At 34.7% G+C, this 15899-nt stretch overlaps 2 protein-coding genes across 3 annotated transcripts in view; one reads left to right on the top strand and one right to left on the bottom strand.

Annotated features, from left to right (window-relative positions):
- Positions 1-1695: 1695 nt before the first annotated feature.
- Positions 1696-9890, bottom strand: LOC131943764 (activating signal cointegrator 1). Its single transcript, XM_059304025.1, has 12 exons — positions 9752-9890; positions 8452-8590; positions 8165-8299; positions 7692-7812; positions 7322-7440; positions 6161-6372; positions 5536-5845; positions 4962-5131; positions 4469-4590; positions 3064-3161; positions 2828-2924; positions 1696-1905 (listed from the first exon to the last, which is right to left on the bottom strand). Exons 1-12 carry the CDS (start codon positions 9820-9822, stop codon positions 1856-1858), a joined length of 1644 nt encoding a protein of 547 aa, XP_059160008.1. The 5' UTR covers positions 9823-9890; the 3' UTR covers positions 1696-1855.
- Positions 9891-9931: 41 nt separating this feature from the next.
- Positions 9932-15899, top strand: part of LOC131943769 (uncharacterized) — an 11683-nt gene continuing 5715 nt past the window's right edge. Inside the window, exons 1-3 of one of the 2 annotated variants that reach the window (XM_059304037.1) lie at positions 9932-10025; positions 12619-12686; positions 15011-15133. In XM_059304037.1, the coding sequence (XP_059160020.1) occupies positions 15059-15133 (75 nt within the window). In that variant the 5' untranslated portion in view covers positions 9932-10025; positions 12619-12686; positions 15011-15058. Of the gene's footprint in view, positions 10026-12520; positions 12687-15010; positions 15134-15899 lie in introns of those variants that run through there. The other variant, XM_059304036.1, reaches the window with a different exon arrangement.

The following is a 15899-nucleotide window of genomic DNA, read 5'->3' as shown; positions in this document are numbered from 1 at the left end:
GTTACCCCTAGCACAGGCCCACTACACAGACCTCCAACCAAAATGAAAAAAAAAGGGGTACGGCCACTTTTTAAAAATGGGGCAACGAAACATATAGTGAAATACTTACCAGATTCTATAAATCTATTAGAACTATCGAAGCATAATTTTGCGTGAAATTAACAATCAATAACGCCCGCTTTAAAAATATACTTTTATAATCTAGATTTTAGTATAACTGTATTTATGACGTTTAAGTTTAAGCCAGTGGTTGTGGCTTTAAAACCTCACATTCAATATTCTTTGTTTAATGTTGATGATTAAAATGACGGCGATTGGATTACGCAAGATATACTTCGCTGATGTAAACACGAATTGTTGTTTTGTATACAGATTTTTTAGTTCTTCCCTATTACGGTTGTTTTATTACTTGGTGTAGCTGTATTAAAAATAAAAACTTAAAAAAAACTGCAAGTTTTAAATCTAACCCCATATTGTGGTTAAGTGGATGCCTAATTATGGAACTCAATCAAATGCATTTTTTAAACAATACATGTGCATTAAACGCCGTGTAGATAGAATTAGAATCTATATAGATTCTAGGCCTACGCATTATTTATTTTTTTTGTAAATAGGCCCAAATTCATGTCATTATAAAAGGTGGGTCTGTTCAATAATCACGTAACGTAATAAATTCATGCACCTGCTCACGTTTCTTCAAATTGATAAACACTAAAGGCCTTTCTGCACGTAGTTCTATTTCAGTCGCTCTCTCTCTAGCCTACCTCGAGAGATTTAGGCCGCATACGCTTGTTGTCTAGCCTATGGCGTGAACCAATCAGCGTTCGAGGATTGCGAATCTTGCGTGTTGATTGGCTAAGGGCAATCCATTATTGGGGTGGTGTGGGGAAGGTTGTTGGGTTGAGGCGAACAAGACATGATCCAACTATGGCACAGTATTTTACCTGCAGTTTTTATTTCAATAAATAACGCGTCAAGCATTAAGTGGTGTAAATAGGATAAACCATACATCAAATAAACAAGGGAAACAATAAAGAATTTAAGAGTTTAATAAAATATTCTGCTGATCGCTGAGAGATTGTCTGTTCTTCGTTGATCGAACTATTTATTGATTTAAATGTCTCACTCCAGCCCACTTGATTTAGATATAACTCTGGTACCCAAGATACTGTAAAACTCATTCTAGCATGGTCTTTGGGAAAAAAAATCATGATTGTTGGATAGTTCCGCCTTGATACATGGCGCTTGAGCTTCTTACACCCCCCCCCCCCATACTTAAAATCCAAAAGTGGTTCAATAAACCTGCTGCTTACTGCTTGCCCGGCATTTTTATTTTATTTTATTTTTAAACACTCATTTTCTTGAGGCCTAAAATTTGACGTGTAAGCCATAGAATCTATATTCGGACTTAAATTTTGCTGATTTTTTTTTTTTTTTTTTTTTTAAATTGGAAACCATTGGAAATTACATATAGATATATAACATTGTACAAAGTGGAGATTACATGTCTCATTTGACAATGTGGAAATGGCATGTCACATTGGACAGTAAGGAATTACATTTCACAGCTATTATTAAGCAAACTTCTATACTAAAATAATGAGTTTTAAATTTTTTATTAATTAAGTTTAATCCAGCTGCTTCAGTTTGGCAAACACCAGAGCTATGTTTAAAAAAAAAAGACAAACAAATCTATTGATAGCATAAATAATGTTGACTTTATTAGGTCAGATAGGCCTAGTGGGTACAGTGTGAATCACAATAAGTTATTTGTTTTATGATGATTTTCTTACAGTTTAAAAAAACATCTCTTGTAAAATCTTGTAGCAGATATCCATAGAAACTTGGATTACTGCTACCTAATTCCCTTTTTAGCAGCTTGATGAATGTTTTGCTCTAATTTATCTGAAATGAAAAAATGTTTTTAAAAAAATAACTATAAATGAAATATACTAGACCCAGAGCTCGGTGAAAATGAATGAAGGTTGCAAAAGGACTACAACAGAGCTAGTTTTACTTGTGTAGCTGTTAATTCATGTTGTGATTTATTATTTTTGCAAACAAAAAAGTGTGAATTGTTAAAAACCAATACCGAAAATATAGAAACAAAAGTTAAAAGCTGTCTTGATAGTGTTTCCCAACCTGTTTTGAACTGTGTCACATCTAAGTATTTGTAAAATAACTTATATAATTCAGCTTCCAATATATTTAACTTCAGTTTTATTATTTTCAGCAATGTTTTGAAACCAGCAAATGATTCATTTTGTTTTTCTCACAAAGCCATATTATCAACTATTATATTAAATAAAATTTTAATGGCCTATTTGTTTGCGCTAATGATAGATATTCTTGATGATATTTGAAATATCAGAGAAACCACCAGCACTGGCTGTATCAACTGAAGTGGGAAATCACAACTTTTTAAGTTATTTTACTTCAGTGTGTAGAATAAGTCTCAGTCTTCATTTTGTTCTTGACAAAATAATTTTAATTGGCACTAGCTTTAAGGACACATGTACTGATACATTTTACAACTAAATTTAGTACTCTAGAATAGGTCAAAATATTTTAGCTTCCAGGTTTTCCCCACACACGAAAAGCATCAAACTGTAACAACAATCAAATTGACCTCTATACTTCCTCCCATGGGAAACACTGACCTAAATATTTATTTTTAGATTTGTGAGCAGGGTAAAGGTTAGAGTTAAATCATTATATCAACATTTATGAGATGTGACACAACCTTTTCTTCTAAAGTGACAAAATTATAAAAAGTAGATTCCATCTTTTAAAAAAAACCCACAAATGTGAATAAAATGTTACTTACATATTTTATGCTTGCCTTTAATAGGAAATTTGACAATCAACTGTCTAGGGTTGGAGCAGATAAAAACATAAGGAGATGAAGACTCTCCATTGGGGAACTGAAACATTTATCACATAAAAACATGAGAGCAACATAATTTAAAGGATCATGATTGTAGTACATAATAAGCATTTATTTTTTAATTTTGGTAAAAAGCATTAATTATTAAACAGTATAAAGTATTTGTATTTAGGTACCTGTTCTCTATATTCATCCTGAGAAAGACAGTCATCAACATTAACACACCCAAGTAGGGAGCCAGTTGGGTAACTACTGGGGAATTCTATTGAAGCATCTAGAGATACAATATCAATCTTTATCAGACATGCTGTTTTAAGGGTCCGCAAGGAAGTAATAAAACAATAGCATACATGGCTACTTCATTAGTTGGGCGAGATTTAAGCTAGGTATAAATATTGCAATTTTATTTTCATAATGACTGTTATGGAGTGTGTTATATGAGGGTATTTTGGTGCGAATGAATGTTGGTGCAAAGAAATAATGAATGGACAATATTATGAATTGTATGTAAGGTAGTGACAACTTTGTGTTGTTGTGGAGAAAAAGGGGAGTTAGTTGGTCTAAGTGAGTGAACTGAGAAGTGGGTTTGATCTAGTTGGTTGAAGTAAAAGCTTAAGTTCTGTCTGGGTGTTGTAAGAAAGAGAAGTGGGAAGTCTATGAGATTCAATCCTAAAAGTGGGCTGACACATTAGAGAACATTGAGTGAAAGTGGCTTTTTAAGCCCCCATAAAGTTCAGTGGTCATCAACATTTCTGATTTTTACTATCTCGTATATACAAAGTATAGAGAAAGTCTTGTAATCGTGCAAAAAAAAAAAATCGAGATTTTTGCAATTCTCGACGTTTTAGGGCTCCCTGAGTCAGAAAAACATAGTTTTGCAAACTTGTCCGTATGTCTGTGTGTTTGTGTGTCTGTAAACACGATAACTTGAGTACCGTTACAGCTAGGTTGATGAAATTTCATATTTAAGTATTATATTAAAATTGTAGATCCGTTTCAACTTTTGAGCAATTTCCGATAACCGGAAGTGGAACTTTTTCTACTTTGAATTTTTGAATACTATTTCAGATAGATAAATGAAATTTTCACATGTAAGTAAATGTTCTAATTCTCTGCCTTCTATCAAATTTTGAGTAATTTCCATCGACCGGAAGTAGTAATTTACGCTATTTCCGATTTCTCAAAAAAACGCACCTGAATTTATAAAGTACTAATAATATTTTATTTTTATTTGGCCTTCACTTGGTGTGCAATTCTTTTTTCTATGAGATTCTATTCTATTATAAAAAGTTTAAGTAATTAAAAAATGGATTAAAAATATTGTCTATGTCCGAGTTGCCATCCCAGTAGTGTTATATTAGAATATTCGACAAAGTTTAGGGGAGATCACTCCTGGTTTATTAACTCTTGTGAAAAAGCTGAGTGTTGATACATCCCTTAGTTGAATGACAATGTTAAAAAGGCTTTAACATTTAACATATCTTTATAATGATACACAGTAAACTCTTTTATATCAGATATGGTTTAGTTTTGACTTATAATAAGCCTTTAGTTTTATCAAGGAAGTTGCTCTAAACTTACCATTATAGATATGACGATAGATATTCTCATGCTCCTTGATTTCATCAGACGAAGGGGTCTTAGCTGTGGATGCTATCCAAAGCCTGCCCCTGTGAGCAGTGTACCAGCCTCTTCCTTCATGCCTTAAAAAGAAAAAGTTAATTCAGACTTTTTTTTCAACCATAAGAAAAATAAACTAGCATGTACCATGGTTTGTAAAAAAAAATGAACTAGCATCTGGTTTTGTTATAAATGAACAAACATCTAGATTTATTATAAAATGAACTAGCATCTAGATTTGTTATAAAAAGAACTAATATTGAGGTTTGTTATAAAATGAAGTAACACCTAGGTTTAAAAAAAAAATGAAGTAACAACTAGGTTTGTAAAGAAGAAATGAAATATCTTTTTTGTAAAAAAAAATGGCATTGGGGTTTGTGATACAATATAGTAACCACTTGGTTTGTAACAACTTAAAATTATGGCTGCGTTGTAACTAGTGCACTAAACTCACATCTTGATGCCAGCAACTAGCAATGACGCCCAAGGCTGGTGCATGCTTAAACACATTCCTTCATCAGACATTTCCTGCAGTTCTTTATCCTGAATCCTACTCACAGCTTTCTTGAAGCCAGACTCAAGAGGTTGCTTGATGCTGCGACCGGGTTCATTGGTTTCCAAAAACTGTTTAAAACATTTTTAATAATCATATTGAATGATTAAACATGTTAAAGAATGGGTGTAAGAATATGTTATCAAATATACAATGTCAAATATTATTAGAGTAACATCAACAACACACTGCACATTTCATTGAATGATTATGTCTGACAAGTTTGATAAGATTGATATTGGTAGGCAAGTGTGATAACTCTATTAAAAACAAATTACACCATTCTACTGAACATTTTTAAAACATACATAATTTTGATAAATAGTAACATACAATTCTTTTATACATTCAGTAAAATAGCCCACAAATCTTTATGTAGAACAACTCACTGGGCAATATCACTGTCCTATTGCTTTCTAAAATCTTACAGAGAGTAGATGTAAAACAGATACGGGTTCCATAGAAAAAGTTTTACCTTCAATGGCTGAAAATCTTTGTTGTGAAACTCTGGGGTGTTTTGAGCAGCAACCTTTCCATAGTGCACCTGCTGAACTATAGAGTCTTCCAAGCTGTACATTTTTTTAGCACTGTCGTCTTCTGTCTCAATAATTCTTCTCCCAGCAAAGTCAAAGGTAAATTTCTTTTCTAGTCTAGAACCATGGCGTGATTTCCTGAGCTCTTCATCACGTTTACGAAGTTTTTCTCTATCTTCACTACTTAGCCACTGGTTAGAGTCTGTCGCAAAGTAATCACTTTCATCGTCTATCACCTGAGTTCTTCTGACACTAGAAAGTAAATATAAAAACATCACTTATTACATTTTTAGAATAGTAAATTAATTTTAAATGTTATGCAAAAATACAAAATGTATGATCTATCTATTTTTTTTTCAAAAAACTTTTTTCGGCATAAAATAAAAAGTATTTAAATGTCAATATGTAGCATACTAACATAGTTTACTTGATTTTAATACTTAATCTATAAATTACATTCCATATTTAAGCATTAATTTACTTAATTAGTGTCAATTGTAAGGTAAAAAATCCTCTGCCATTGCTGAAGACTTCTAAGCAAACTACAATAGACAGAGGAAATCTAACCTGTTTTTATCAAACTCTAAAAGTTTATCTCTATGCTGAACAGCTTTTTCAAATTCTTGTTTAGAATGCCTAATGACAGGAAACAACGAAGAGCTCTCTGCCTCGACATTCAAATGAGCTGGAAGACCTCCACCATTCATTAGTTTTTGACGCACTTTTTCCCCCTTTTTAGTTCCACTATCAATTAACTGTTGTGTTTCAGGAGTACAAACCTACAATAAAGTTGTTTTTTTTTTACAAACATAAATTACAAATTAACCAGTGTTAAAAAAACTCTATGTTAAGATCCATTAATGAATAGATCCATTAATAAATAGCAGACTTTTTCAAAAAATTCTCAAGGGTTTTCTTCACTCTATTTATAGCTCTATCAGTTTTGATATTTTCCTATCTAGGAATGTATGTTAACTCCACCAATGAGGTTGTAAAGTAATCTATTCCAGATAGCTGTTTTACTTAATTTGGTCCAGTTAATCATATTAAAATTAACAAATTGGCTTTTCAACATAAGGCTGCAGACATTCCTTCACCACACAAAACACTAAGGGGCACAACTCTTTAAACACATGTAATGTACATTTACAAAATAAAAACTAAACCTGCTAATAATTCTAATTTTTATAAAATAAATTTATAAATAGAAAAATATACATCAATATATCTTATTGGAATTAATAAGCTCCTAAGATTGGCATAAACTAACTAATAAATCTAATTTGTTAGTACTAGCTCTTAAAAATTATCAGGTTGGTAAAATCAACTATTTTTTATAACACCTGTTAGGACAACCAACAAGTCTGCAGTACTTTATTAAATATTCTCACTTCTAATATTTTGTTTCCTTAAATACCTGTTATAGTTTTGTGATATTGCATTCCTGAACATAAATAAAACTGATTTTCAACAGCAATTAAAAAGAAATACTTAGAAACATATTTGAAAATTGTGATTATTGAAACAAATTATATTTTTTTCTAATCCAGAATTTTTAATGTAATGACAATACAAATGAGACATTTTAAAGAGCATCAATGCATTGGGTAGAAGTGGTGTTTGGCAACTCAATGACATAAAGTAGTAATAATATAGATTATTATTGTAATTAAGGTATTAGACACCACATACTATATTATTAAAACCAAACTTTAAAAATCCACTTACAAGTGCACCGCAAAACACACACGGGCCAGCACCCTCTTGCTCACATACAATACGTCCACACTGTATGCAGTTGTTAATTAGTTTGTGCTTTGCTGATTGACATTCACATATGTGTCGACCTGTTATTTTTTTTTTAAACAAAATCATTTTTAATAATTCACATAGCATACTTGCTGTTCTGTTAAGAGATAATATTTACATAAAGTTTAAATTTATATTTTATATCTGTATTTGTGAGTGTTTAAAAAATTGATTAAAATATTTGTATCAAGAACTAACTACGAAAGCACACAAAAACAAAATTTAGATTTTCTGAGTTGAAACTGTTAGTGGAACAAAAATCAATTTTCTCAGTGATTAATTTCTTTACCAGGCAACTGAACAACTGACTTGGCCTGTCCCTCTGTACTGAATAATGGAACAAACTTAGTTTTCTTTTTGGCGCCAACTCCTATTTCAGCATTAAAATTCGAAGCAGTTGAAAAACCATTCTGAAATAACATTTCACATAAAAATATGTATCATTAAAGGTATGTTATTACTAATGACTCCACTGGAATCTGAAAAAGTTTATTTTTGTAGAATTTTGTGTCTATATAGACACTTATTTGTTGTATTTAACAATAACATCAATATATTGATATGCTGTAAAGAACAATAACATGTCTACATACAAAATCAAATGTATACATTTAAATTGCAGTGCCAGTGTTTGAAATAAAATTTCAGTGCTTATTTAAATCATAGTTCAATATTTGTAAAATTTGTACTGCATGCCATAAAGGGATTACCTCTAATGAAGTATTAAATGTAATCCTTAGTTAAAACTAGGTCTGTGCTTACTATTTCTTGAAAGACTTGGGGTTTTTGTATTGCTTGATTACTGGAAGAGGTAGACAAGTCATTTGGTGGTAATTTTTGCTTCTTTTTAGATTTTGGCTTCCCAACAAACTCTATATCTTTTTGTTTTTGATAAACCTTGATTTAAAAAAAAAAAGAGAAAACATAATAAACATTGTATTTTCTAAAATATATGTAAAAACATTGCCAACATGGTTAAATTTTAAAGATAAATTTTAAAAATAATTCCTTTAGAATAAAAGGTTAAAAATTTAAAAAAATAGAATCACCTGCATATTATGATTTGATTTAATAACAAAGCGTTTGCTTAACTCATCAAAGAAATTTTTAACATGAGAATCTGAAAAGTCTAGAACTCCTTGCAAGTATTCTTTTCTGTCATTAACATCATCCATAGACAAAACATATCTGTTAAAAAACAAAGTTTTATTAATTTCATTTCCATAAGCTATTAGTAAATATAAATAAATATGGTGTTAAATCTAATTGTATCACATTTTCATAGCAATTCTTTACTTGCTCAAGTCTAGATTTAAACAAGAATCTAGTTACTAGTGAGTAAAGTAAAGCTTTCTCTTTAGACTTAGCAATCCACTGTGCAGATGAAGTAGAGCTTATATGTTTCTTGACCTCAGCATAGAATCTAGAAATTCTAGATTTAGATTGACAGAGACATAATACTAGGAGTCTAAGAGACCTAATATTAATTAATAAACATAGTTATAAGTTATCTGTGATAACTGATAAGATTAATGGTTATATTATAGCCTTCCCCCCCCCCCCCCCCCCCCCCAATCTTATAGGCCAGGCTAAATTATAAAGACATGAGCATGAAGTGTCATAAATCGGCATGATATTGACAAAATTATGAGGACTAGACTAGATTCTAGATCTACATCTTGTAGTAATATTGACTAAATTAAAAAATACTAAATAAACAGTAATGGTGAGACACTGTAAAATGTACATTAGGCCTATTAAAAATTAAAAAGGCCCTAGGCCTAATATTGAAATAAAATTATAAACGTAGGCTACACTAAAAGAATTATAAGGACTAGGCAACTAGGCCTTGTAAGAAAAATGTTGGATCTCTCTCTTTAGTCTCTAGATCTAGTAGTAGTCTAATCTGGTCTCTAGTAATTAGGCCTACTTAATTACTAACTAGATCTAGTAACTAGTACTCAAGAGTCACACAATCACTAGTAATATTCTAAGAGTTCTAAGAGTAGGCTACTCTGAACTCTAAACTAAGTGAAAAGATTGCACAACTAATAGAAAGTGTATCTAGATCTAGAATCTAGATCTAGATCACATAGATCTACAGTCTAGATCTAGAAATCTATAGGGCCTAATTTTTTTTTTATTATTCTTCACTCCATCTGTTATCTCATCTGGTCAGATCGAAGATCTCGATTAAAATTTTAATTTTAAAAAGTTTTTTTTACTACAGCGAACACTCAAGTAAAACCACATTTTCTAATTTTAATTAAAATCGTTGAAATAATAAAGTAAAATAATTTGGACTAAATTTAATTAATAAAATAATTAAGTTATAAAACTACACCATACTGGGCATTTTCTTCTGCTAAACCAAACTTTGCAAGCTCTGAACATAACCACCTTTCTGTTTCTCCAGCCATTTCTGATGTGTAATGGAAAACAACAAACAAAAGTGATTATTTAAAATTGAAGAACTCCAAGTTAGGCCCTTACGGCCTAAACCTTTTTTTCCCTTTTTGGGTGGAATCAGTGTTTCTTACTCCAGGCATCTACTTCTACTTGTGTCTGCCCCCGCAAAATTTATTCCGCCCCACCCCCCACGATTAATTAATCTTAATGAAATGTGCGTAGGTTGTATGCGTATAGTGATATTTATAACACGTAAATATTTAATGTGAAGTATTTACATTTTAATTCCTTTATACATATAGACTATAGATCTAATATTTATTAGATCTAGAATTTAACAAAATGTTCCAACTTTCTCTTTTTTCATAGTGTTTGTTCAATACTAAATTTAATTTAGCGCGAAATGGCATAAAAAAGTAGTTAATGTGACTTACTGCTCTCAACTCATTGCAACAATAGGTGAACCACTTGTACTGCCCAAATTCAGTGGCGTAGCGAGGTCGTGTGTCACTCGGTGCGGCACTTAATGGTGTCACCCCCAGAGGCGTAGCGACCCTCTTTCAAATTTCGATTTGCACCCCCCCCCCCTCAAACTTTCGATTTGCACCTCTTAAAAGACTATTTAACACTCGAATTAATCACTTAATTAAGTGGAATTATTATTTTTCTCTATATAATTTGCTATTTTTTGCCTTGGTGTCACTCCCCCTAAATGGTGTCGCCCGGTGCGGTCCGCACCCCTCGCCCCCCCCCTCGATACGCCTCTGCCCACATTTATCACGCTCATTACATGACAAAGCAAAGGACAAAACAGAAAACCAACACGGTACAAAGGCTGTCATTGATGCAAAACGTCAACAACACAATATGGACGGACAAGGCCGAGTGAGGAGAAGCCGACCAAGGAATGGCCAACGGCAAAAACAAATATGCAAAGCACAATGATGTGCCAAAATTTCTTTTGTAATTAATTTTTTTAACCGAGTATTTAACTAAATACGTAACAAAAGTTGAGGTTGCTGTGTAAATTACGTCATATTATTTTTACGTATTGTTGTTAAAAACCATAATACTTTTGCGTTTATAAAATGCTGCTAAAACAAAAACAACCCACGCCAATAAACACCCACAAATTTACAATTCTTAACAATTAAATCAAAATATTTCTTAAAAGATTTTTGTGACATTTTTTCTGTGACTTTATTTTTGTGACTTTTTACTTTCTCGTATATACGTAGTATAGAGAAAGTATTGTAATCGTGCAAAAAAAAAAAAAAAATCGAGATTTTTACAAATCTCGACGTTTTACACCTCACTGATACGGAAAAACATAATTTTGCAATCTTGTCCGTATGTCTGTGTGTGTGTGTGTCTGTCTGTGTGTGTGTCTGTCCGTGTGTAAACACGATAACTTGAGTACCGTTACAGCTAGGTTGATGAAATTTCATATATAAGTATTATATTAAGATCGTAGATCCGTATCAACTTTTGAGCGATTTCCGACAACCGGAAGTGGTACTTTTTCTACTTTGAATTTTTCAAAAGCCTATAACTTGAGTACTATTTCAGATAGATAAATGAAATTTCACATGTAAGTAAAAGATCTAATTCTCTACCTTCTGTTAAATTTTGAGTAATTTCCGTTGACTGGAAGTAGTAATTTACGCTACTTCCGATTTCTCAAAAAACTAATGTAAATTTTTAAAGTACTAATACTATTGCGCACCATTATACACACCTTTATTAGGCGTTCGCTTGGTGCGCAATTGTTTTTTACTGAGATTCTATTCTATTTTTAAAAGTTTCAGTATTTAAAATGGATTAAAAATCATAACTATATCCCTAGTTACCATCCCCTGTTGTTTTATATAAGAATATTCGAGAAAGTTTAGGGGAGATCACTACCAGTTTATTTTCCGATAAAATTTTTCCTTTGTGACTTTTTTCTGACTTTCTTCCTAGCAAAAACTGTTTTTTGGGGGGAGGGGGGGGGGGGGTTTCCTGTGACTTTTTTTCCGTTCACCAGCAGACCATAGGTCTGTCGCCGATCTTTCCAGCATATTCTAGCTGCATGGATCTTCTCTATGTTTTGGCCATGCATCTAGTGGGGAATGGGGTGAAGGGGGGGGGGGGTGTCCTGACTTTCGTGACGTGACGCCGAGAAGGGCGAGGAGCGTTCAGTAATGTGTGGAACATATTGCCCACATTGTAATAATTGTGTACATTGTTATTGTTTGTTGAGTGTCGGCAGTAGCTTACGTAATGCGCGAATTTAGGGGACTGTGGTGTGCGTGTGTGTGTGTGGGGGGGGGGGTCCAGTCGGATGGATGGGGGTGTCAAACATGGCGCGGAAGGGGTTGTTAAGCTGGGCTGGTGGGTGGTATAAGCAGTGTTTCCTCCAGACTTTTTTCCGGTGATACTTTCGGGGAGGAGGGAGGGACACTAGGGGGGGGGGGGGGAGGGGGCGTTAGATGAGATGCCTGGAAGAAACTCTGGGTATAAGGCTTTGAAAAGCAGGTGGCAGGCGATATTTTTATGCGTTTTTATTAAAAATTTTAAGACATTTTTTTTAGAATGCTGTTCGTAAAGCAGTCTTGTTTAGTTGTTACTTCTAAATTGTGTCAATTTATTTTGTAATTAGAATCCATATTTTTTGCTTTAATGCTAAAGTTAATGACGTCATTTTTAATGTGTAGATTTATAATTGAAATTGAGTAAAAGATTTGCGATAAGTGTACGCAAAGGACTTCCACGCCAAAAAAATTAAGTGGCCATTGAGAATAACAAACCTCTTCTCACATTTCTAGGACACTCCATGGGGGGTGGCTGAGGCAGGCAAAAGCTGGATGCCGGTCCTTTAGACTTTAGCTGTAAGGTAAGCTTTTAGCCTGTGCTTAGTAATCCATCTTTTTAGTTTTATTTCGAGACAAAAGTTTGCCGTTTCGGAGAATTTGAAGTTGAACAGAATAAATTTAGACCTAGATCTAGATCTAGTGACCGAGTCTAGACCTAGATCTAGATCTAAATATCAATTTAAACTATAAAGGGGTCGTCCATAAATGACGTCACACTCTTAGGGGGGAGGGGGTTCGTAATTTTGTGACGGTGTGTGATGAGGGGGAGGGGGGAGGGGTTCAGATGGTGCGACGTCACACTTTTGCATTATAAAAAAGCAATGTTAGAAAACGAATTATAGACATTATTTCGCATTTTAGAAAACTGTTTTAATAAATTGTAATAGGAATTGATTAAAATACTCTATTTTGACAGAGTTCAGACAAGATTTTGGAAAAATGTCGATGTTTAAAAACAAATTCAATTTTGAGGGGGGGGGGGTTGTAGGCTGAGGTGTGACGTCATTTTAGGGGGGTCTGGCTTTTTGTGACGATGTGTGACGGAGGGGGAGGTAAAAATCGTCAAAAAAAGCGTGACGTCATTTATGGATGACCCCCCAAAGCTGCAATAAAGCTAGATCTAGACTAGATTAAGATATATATAGATGTAGATCCAGTGGCGTAGCGAGGTCGGGTATCACCCGATGCGGCACTTAATGGTGACACCGCCCACCCCCAGGGGCGTAGCGACTCTTCCCGGGGATAAACTTTCAATTTTCGATTTGCACCCCCCCCCCCCCTCGAACTTTCGATTTGCACACCATCTCAAATTTTCCTCTATATATTTTACTATTTTTTGCCTTGGTGTCACCCCCCTAAGTGGTGTCACCCGGTGCGTTCCGCACCCCCCCCCCCCCTCGCTACGCCTCTGTGTAGATCTAATAATTAACTAATTTAATCTACGACTCCAATAGAACTTTCTTTTTAAATAGGCGTCTGTGTAATTTTTATATAGGCTAAGGGCCTAGGGGCCTTGAGTAGATCTAGACCGACAGCAAGAACAGAACAATACAAAAAAATATTCAAAATATCCAAAGATTTAGATCTAGTATGGACATGCAACCATTAAAAACTGTGATAAACGAAAGTCGTTAGTTCGGTATTGCTCCGGTGTCTTCATTTTTCAAATACTTTCCATACGGCTTTGGTATTGATGTAACTCAGGGGTCTCCAAACTTTTCAGTCCGAGGGCCGCATTAACTATCGAATTTCAGTTCGGGGGCCAGTTTCTTCCGGCATGTCTTTCATTTATGTGGGCAAAGTTCCTCAGACATCACCAACAAACGTTTTTTCTGTGGACAAAAAGATATCCGCGGGCCGGATGAGAGTGCCTCGCGGGCCGCATCCGGCCCGCGGGCCGTAGTTTGGAGACCCCTGAGTAACTTATAAAAAGTAGCTGGGACATTCATCGCGGACTCAAGGTTTCTTTCAGACATTTTTCTCGCAGATGTGGGGTGGAGTACTTAAACCTTCCGAGGATTGGGGTGGCGGACACTGGTTAAAGTATATATATATATATATATATATATATATATATATATATATATATATATATATATATATATATATATATATATATATATATATATATATATATATATATATTTCATCCGTGGGGGATTCCTCAAAGAAAGACTGTTCATAGCCTGGCCTCAAACACAATGGCAAGCTATTATTAACCTATCTCGAGAGATGGTGTACGTGTATAGGGGGCGCAAGTTAAATGACGTCAAACATTTAGGGGGAGTGTGAAAAGAAACACTGCAATTTATATAGTTGGTTCTTCGTGTAGTTTGAAAATAGTGTGTTAAGCTCGAAGTATTTTCCAGATAGTGATCTCATGCCGTTAAGTGGAGAGGTAAGATTTTTCTGGCAATGTGATGTAAAAATGTGACGTAATTTGCCTAATACGTTCAGTAGTATATTTTAATGAAATAATCGGCATGTTAATCTTCGTTTGTTTTTTTTATTCAGAGACGGGTCCTACATTCAGGGAAAGGAGACACAGCCCACTAAGCGGACTAAGCTGGGGAATAGGGTTTCTTGCAGGCTTTTTCTCCAGGCGGGGATGACTTACTTCCAAAGGAGGGGCAACTAATACTTACTAATACTTACGGGGGGGGGGGAGGGGGTGGGGGAAACGAGAAGCTGGTTAAAGTATAGCCTTCATTTGCGTGATTCTGTGGGTTTACCTGAGGGGGAGATGCCTGAAAGAAATACTGCTTTGAGAGGGGGGGGGTTAAATCTGCTTAATTTGTATGACGTCATATATGGACTAGCCACTTGTATGGTCCAATGATTTCAGCACTGGTGTGAGATAGACAGCATAAGCACTGCACCTTTCCAAGGATGGATGTTCTTCGAGACAAGCAATGCTTACATTAAGAAAAGTATCCTCAACTGTTCTATGGTCTATTACTATCAAACGGTGAGTAAGACAAAAACACAAAATATTGCAACAAAGACAATCCACCAATACATGTAGACCCCTATATAGGATACATATATTTAGACATCACTCCCACCGTTATCTTTTTTTTCTTTAAAGTCTAGTAATGCAAACCCTAAAGCAGAGGCGTATAGCGACCCTTCCCGGCGCCCGGGGACAAACTTTCGATTTGCACCCCACCCCCTCAAACTTTCGATGTGCACCCCTTTCAACCTTTCAATTTATTTTCCCAACCCATTTTGGCGCCCCCAAAGGTCGGCGCCTGGGGACATGTGCTTCCCCCCCCCCCTCGCTACGCCTCTACCCTGGGGGCGTGGTTTAGTCTACCCAGCATTCTCAACCACTTAACAAGAGTCTTTCATTTTAAAACCAGTTCATTTTGTTTCTTCATTCGATTCATCCCGCCGGTTTAGGTTTTCACGTCTGATTATGTCTGCCTAAGTGATGTCACTGATATGTAAACAAAGTAACACCAAATGAACAGTATAGTAAACAAAGTAACACCAAACAGTGGCGTAGCGAGGTCGGGTGTCACCCGGTGCGGCACTTAATGGTGTCACCCCCCAGAGGCGTAGCGACCCTTCCCGGGGACAAATTTTCGATTTGCACCCCCCCCTCAAACTTTCGATTTGCTCCCCCCCCCTCAAGTTTTAGATTTGCACCCCCCCCCCCCCTCAAACTTTCGATTTGCACCCCCCCCCCCTCCTCAAGTTTTACTCTATATATTTTGCTATTTTTTGCCTTG

This window comes from Physella acuta, unplaced genomic scaffold, assembly GCF_028476545.2.
Source record: "Physella acuta isolate Inbredline_101_S28 unplaced genomic scaffold, ASM2847654v3 ptg000466l, whole genome shotgun sequence".
NCBI lineage: Eukaryota > Metazoa > Mollusca > Gastropoda > Physidae > Physella > Physella acuta.
The sequence above is the reverse complement of the archived record's forward strand: the minus strand, read 5'-3'. Positions and strand labels throughout refer to the sequence as shown.

What these genes read in the sequence shown, in the direction of transcription:
- LOC131943764 (XM_059304025.1), bottom strand. Translation starts at nt 9,822, where the DNA reads ATGGCTGGAGAAACAGAAAGGTGGTTATGTTCAGAGCTTGCAAAGTTT. An exon ending in GTGTGTTTTGCGGTGCACTT is followed by an intron (nt 6,373 to 7,321) that starts GTAAGTGGATTT and finishes ACTTTATTGTAG; the next exon opens with GTTTGTACTCCTGAAACACA. An exon ending in TTAGAGTTTGATAAAAACAG is followed by an intron (nt 5,846 to 6,160) that starts GTTAGATTTCCT and finishes TTTACTTTCTAG; the next exon opens with TGTCAGAAGAACTCAGGTGA.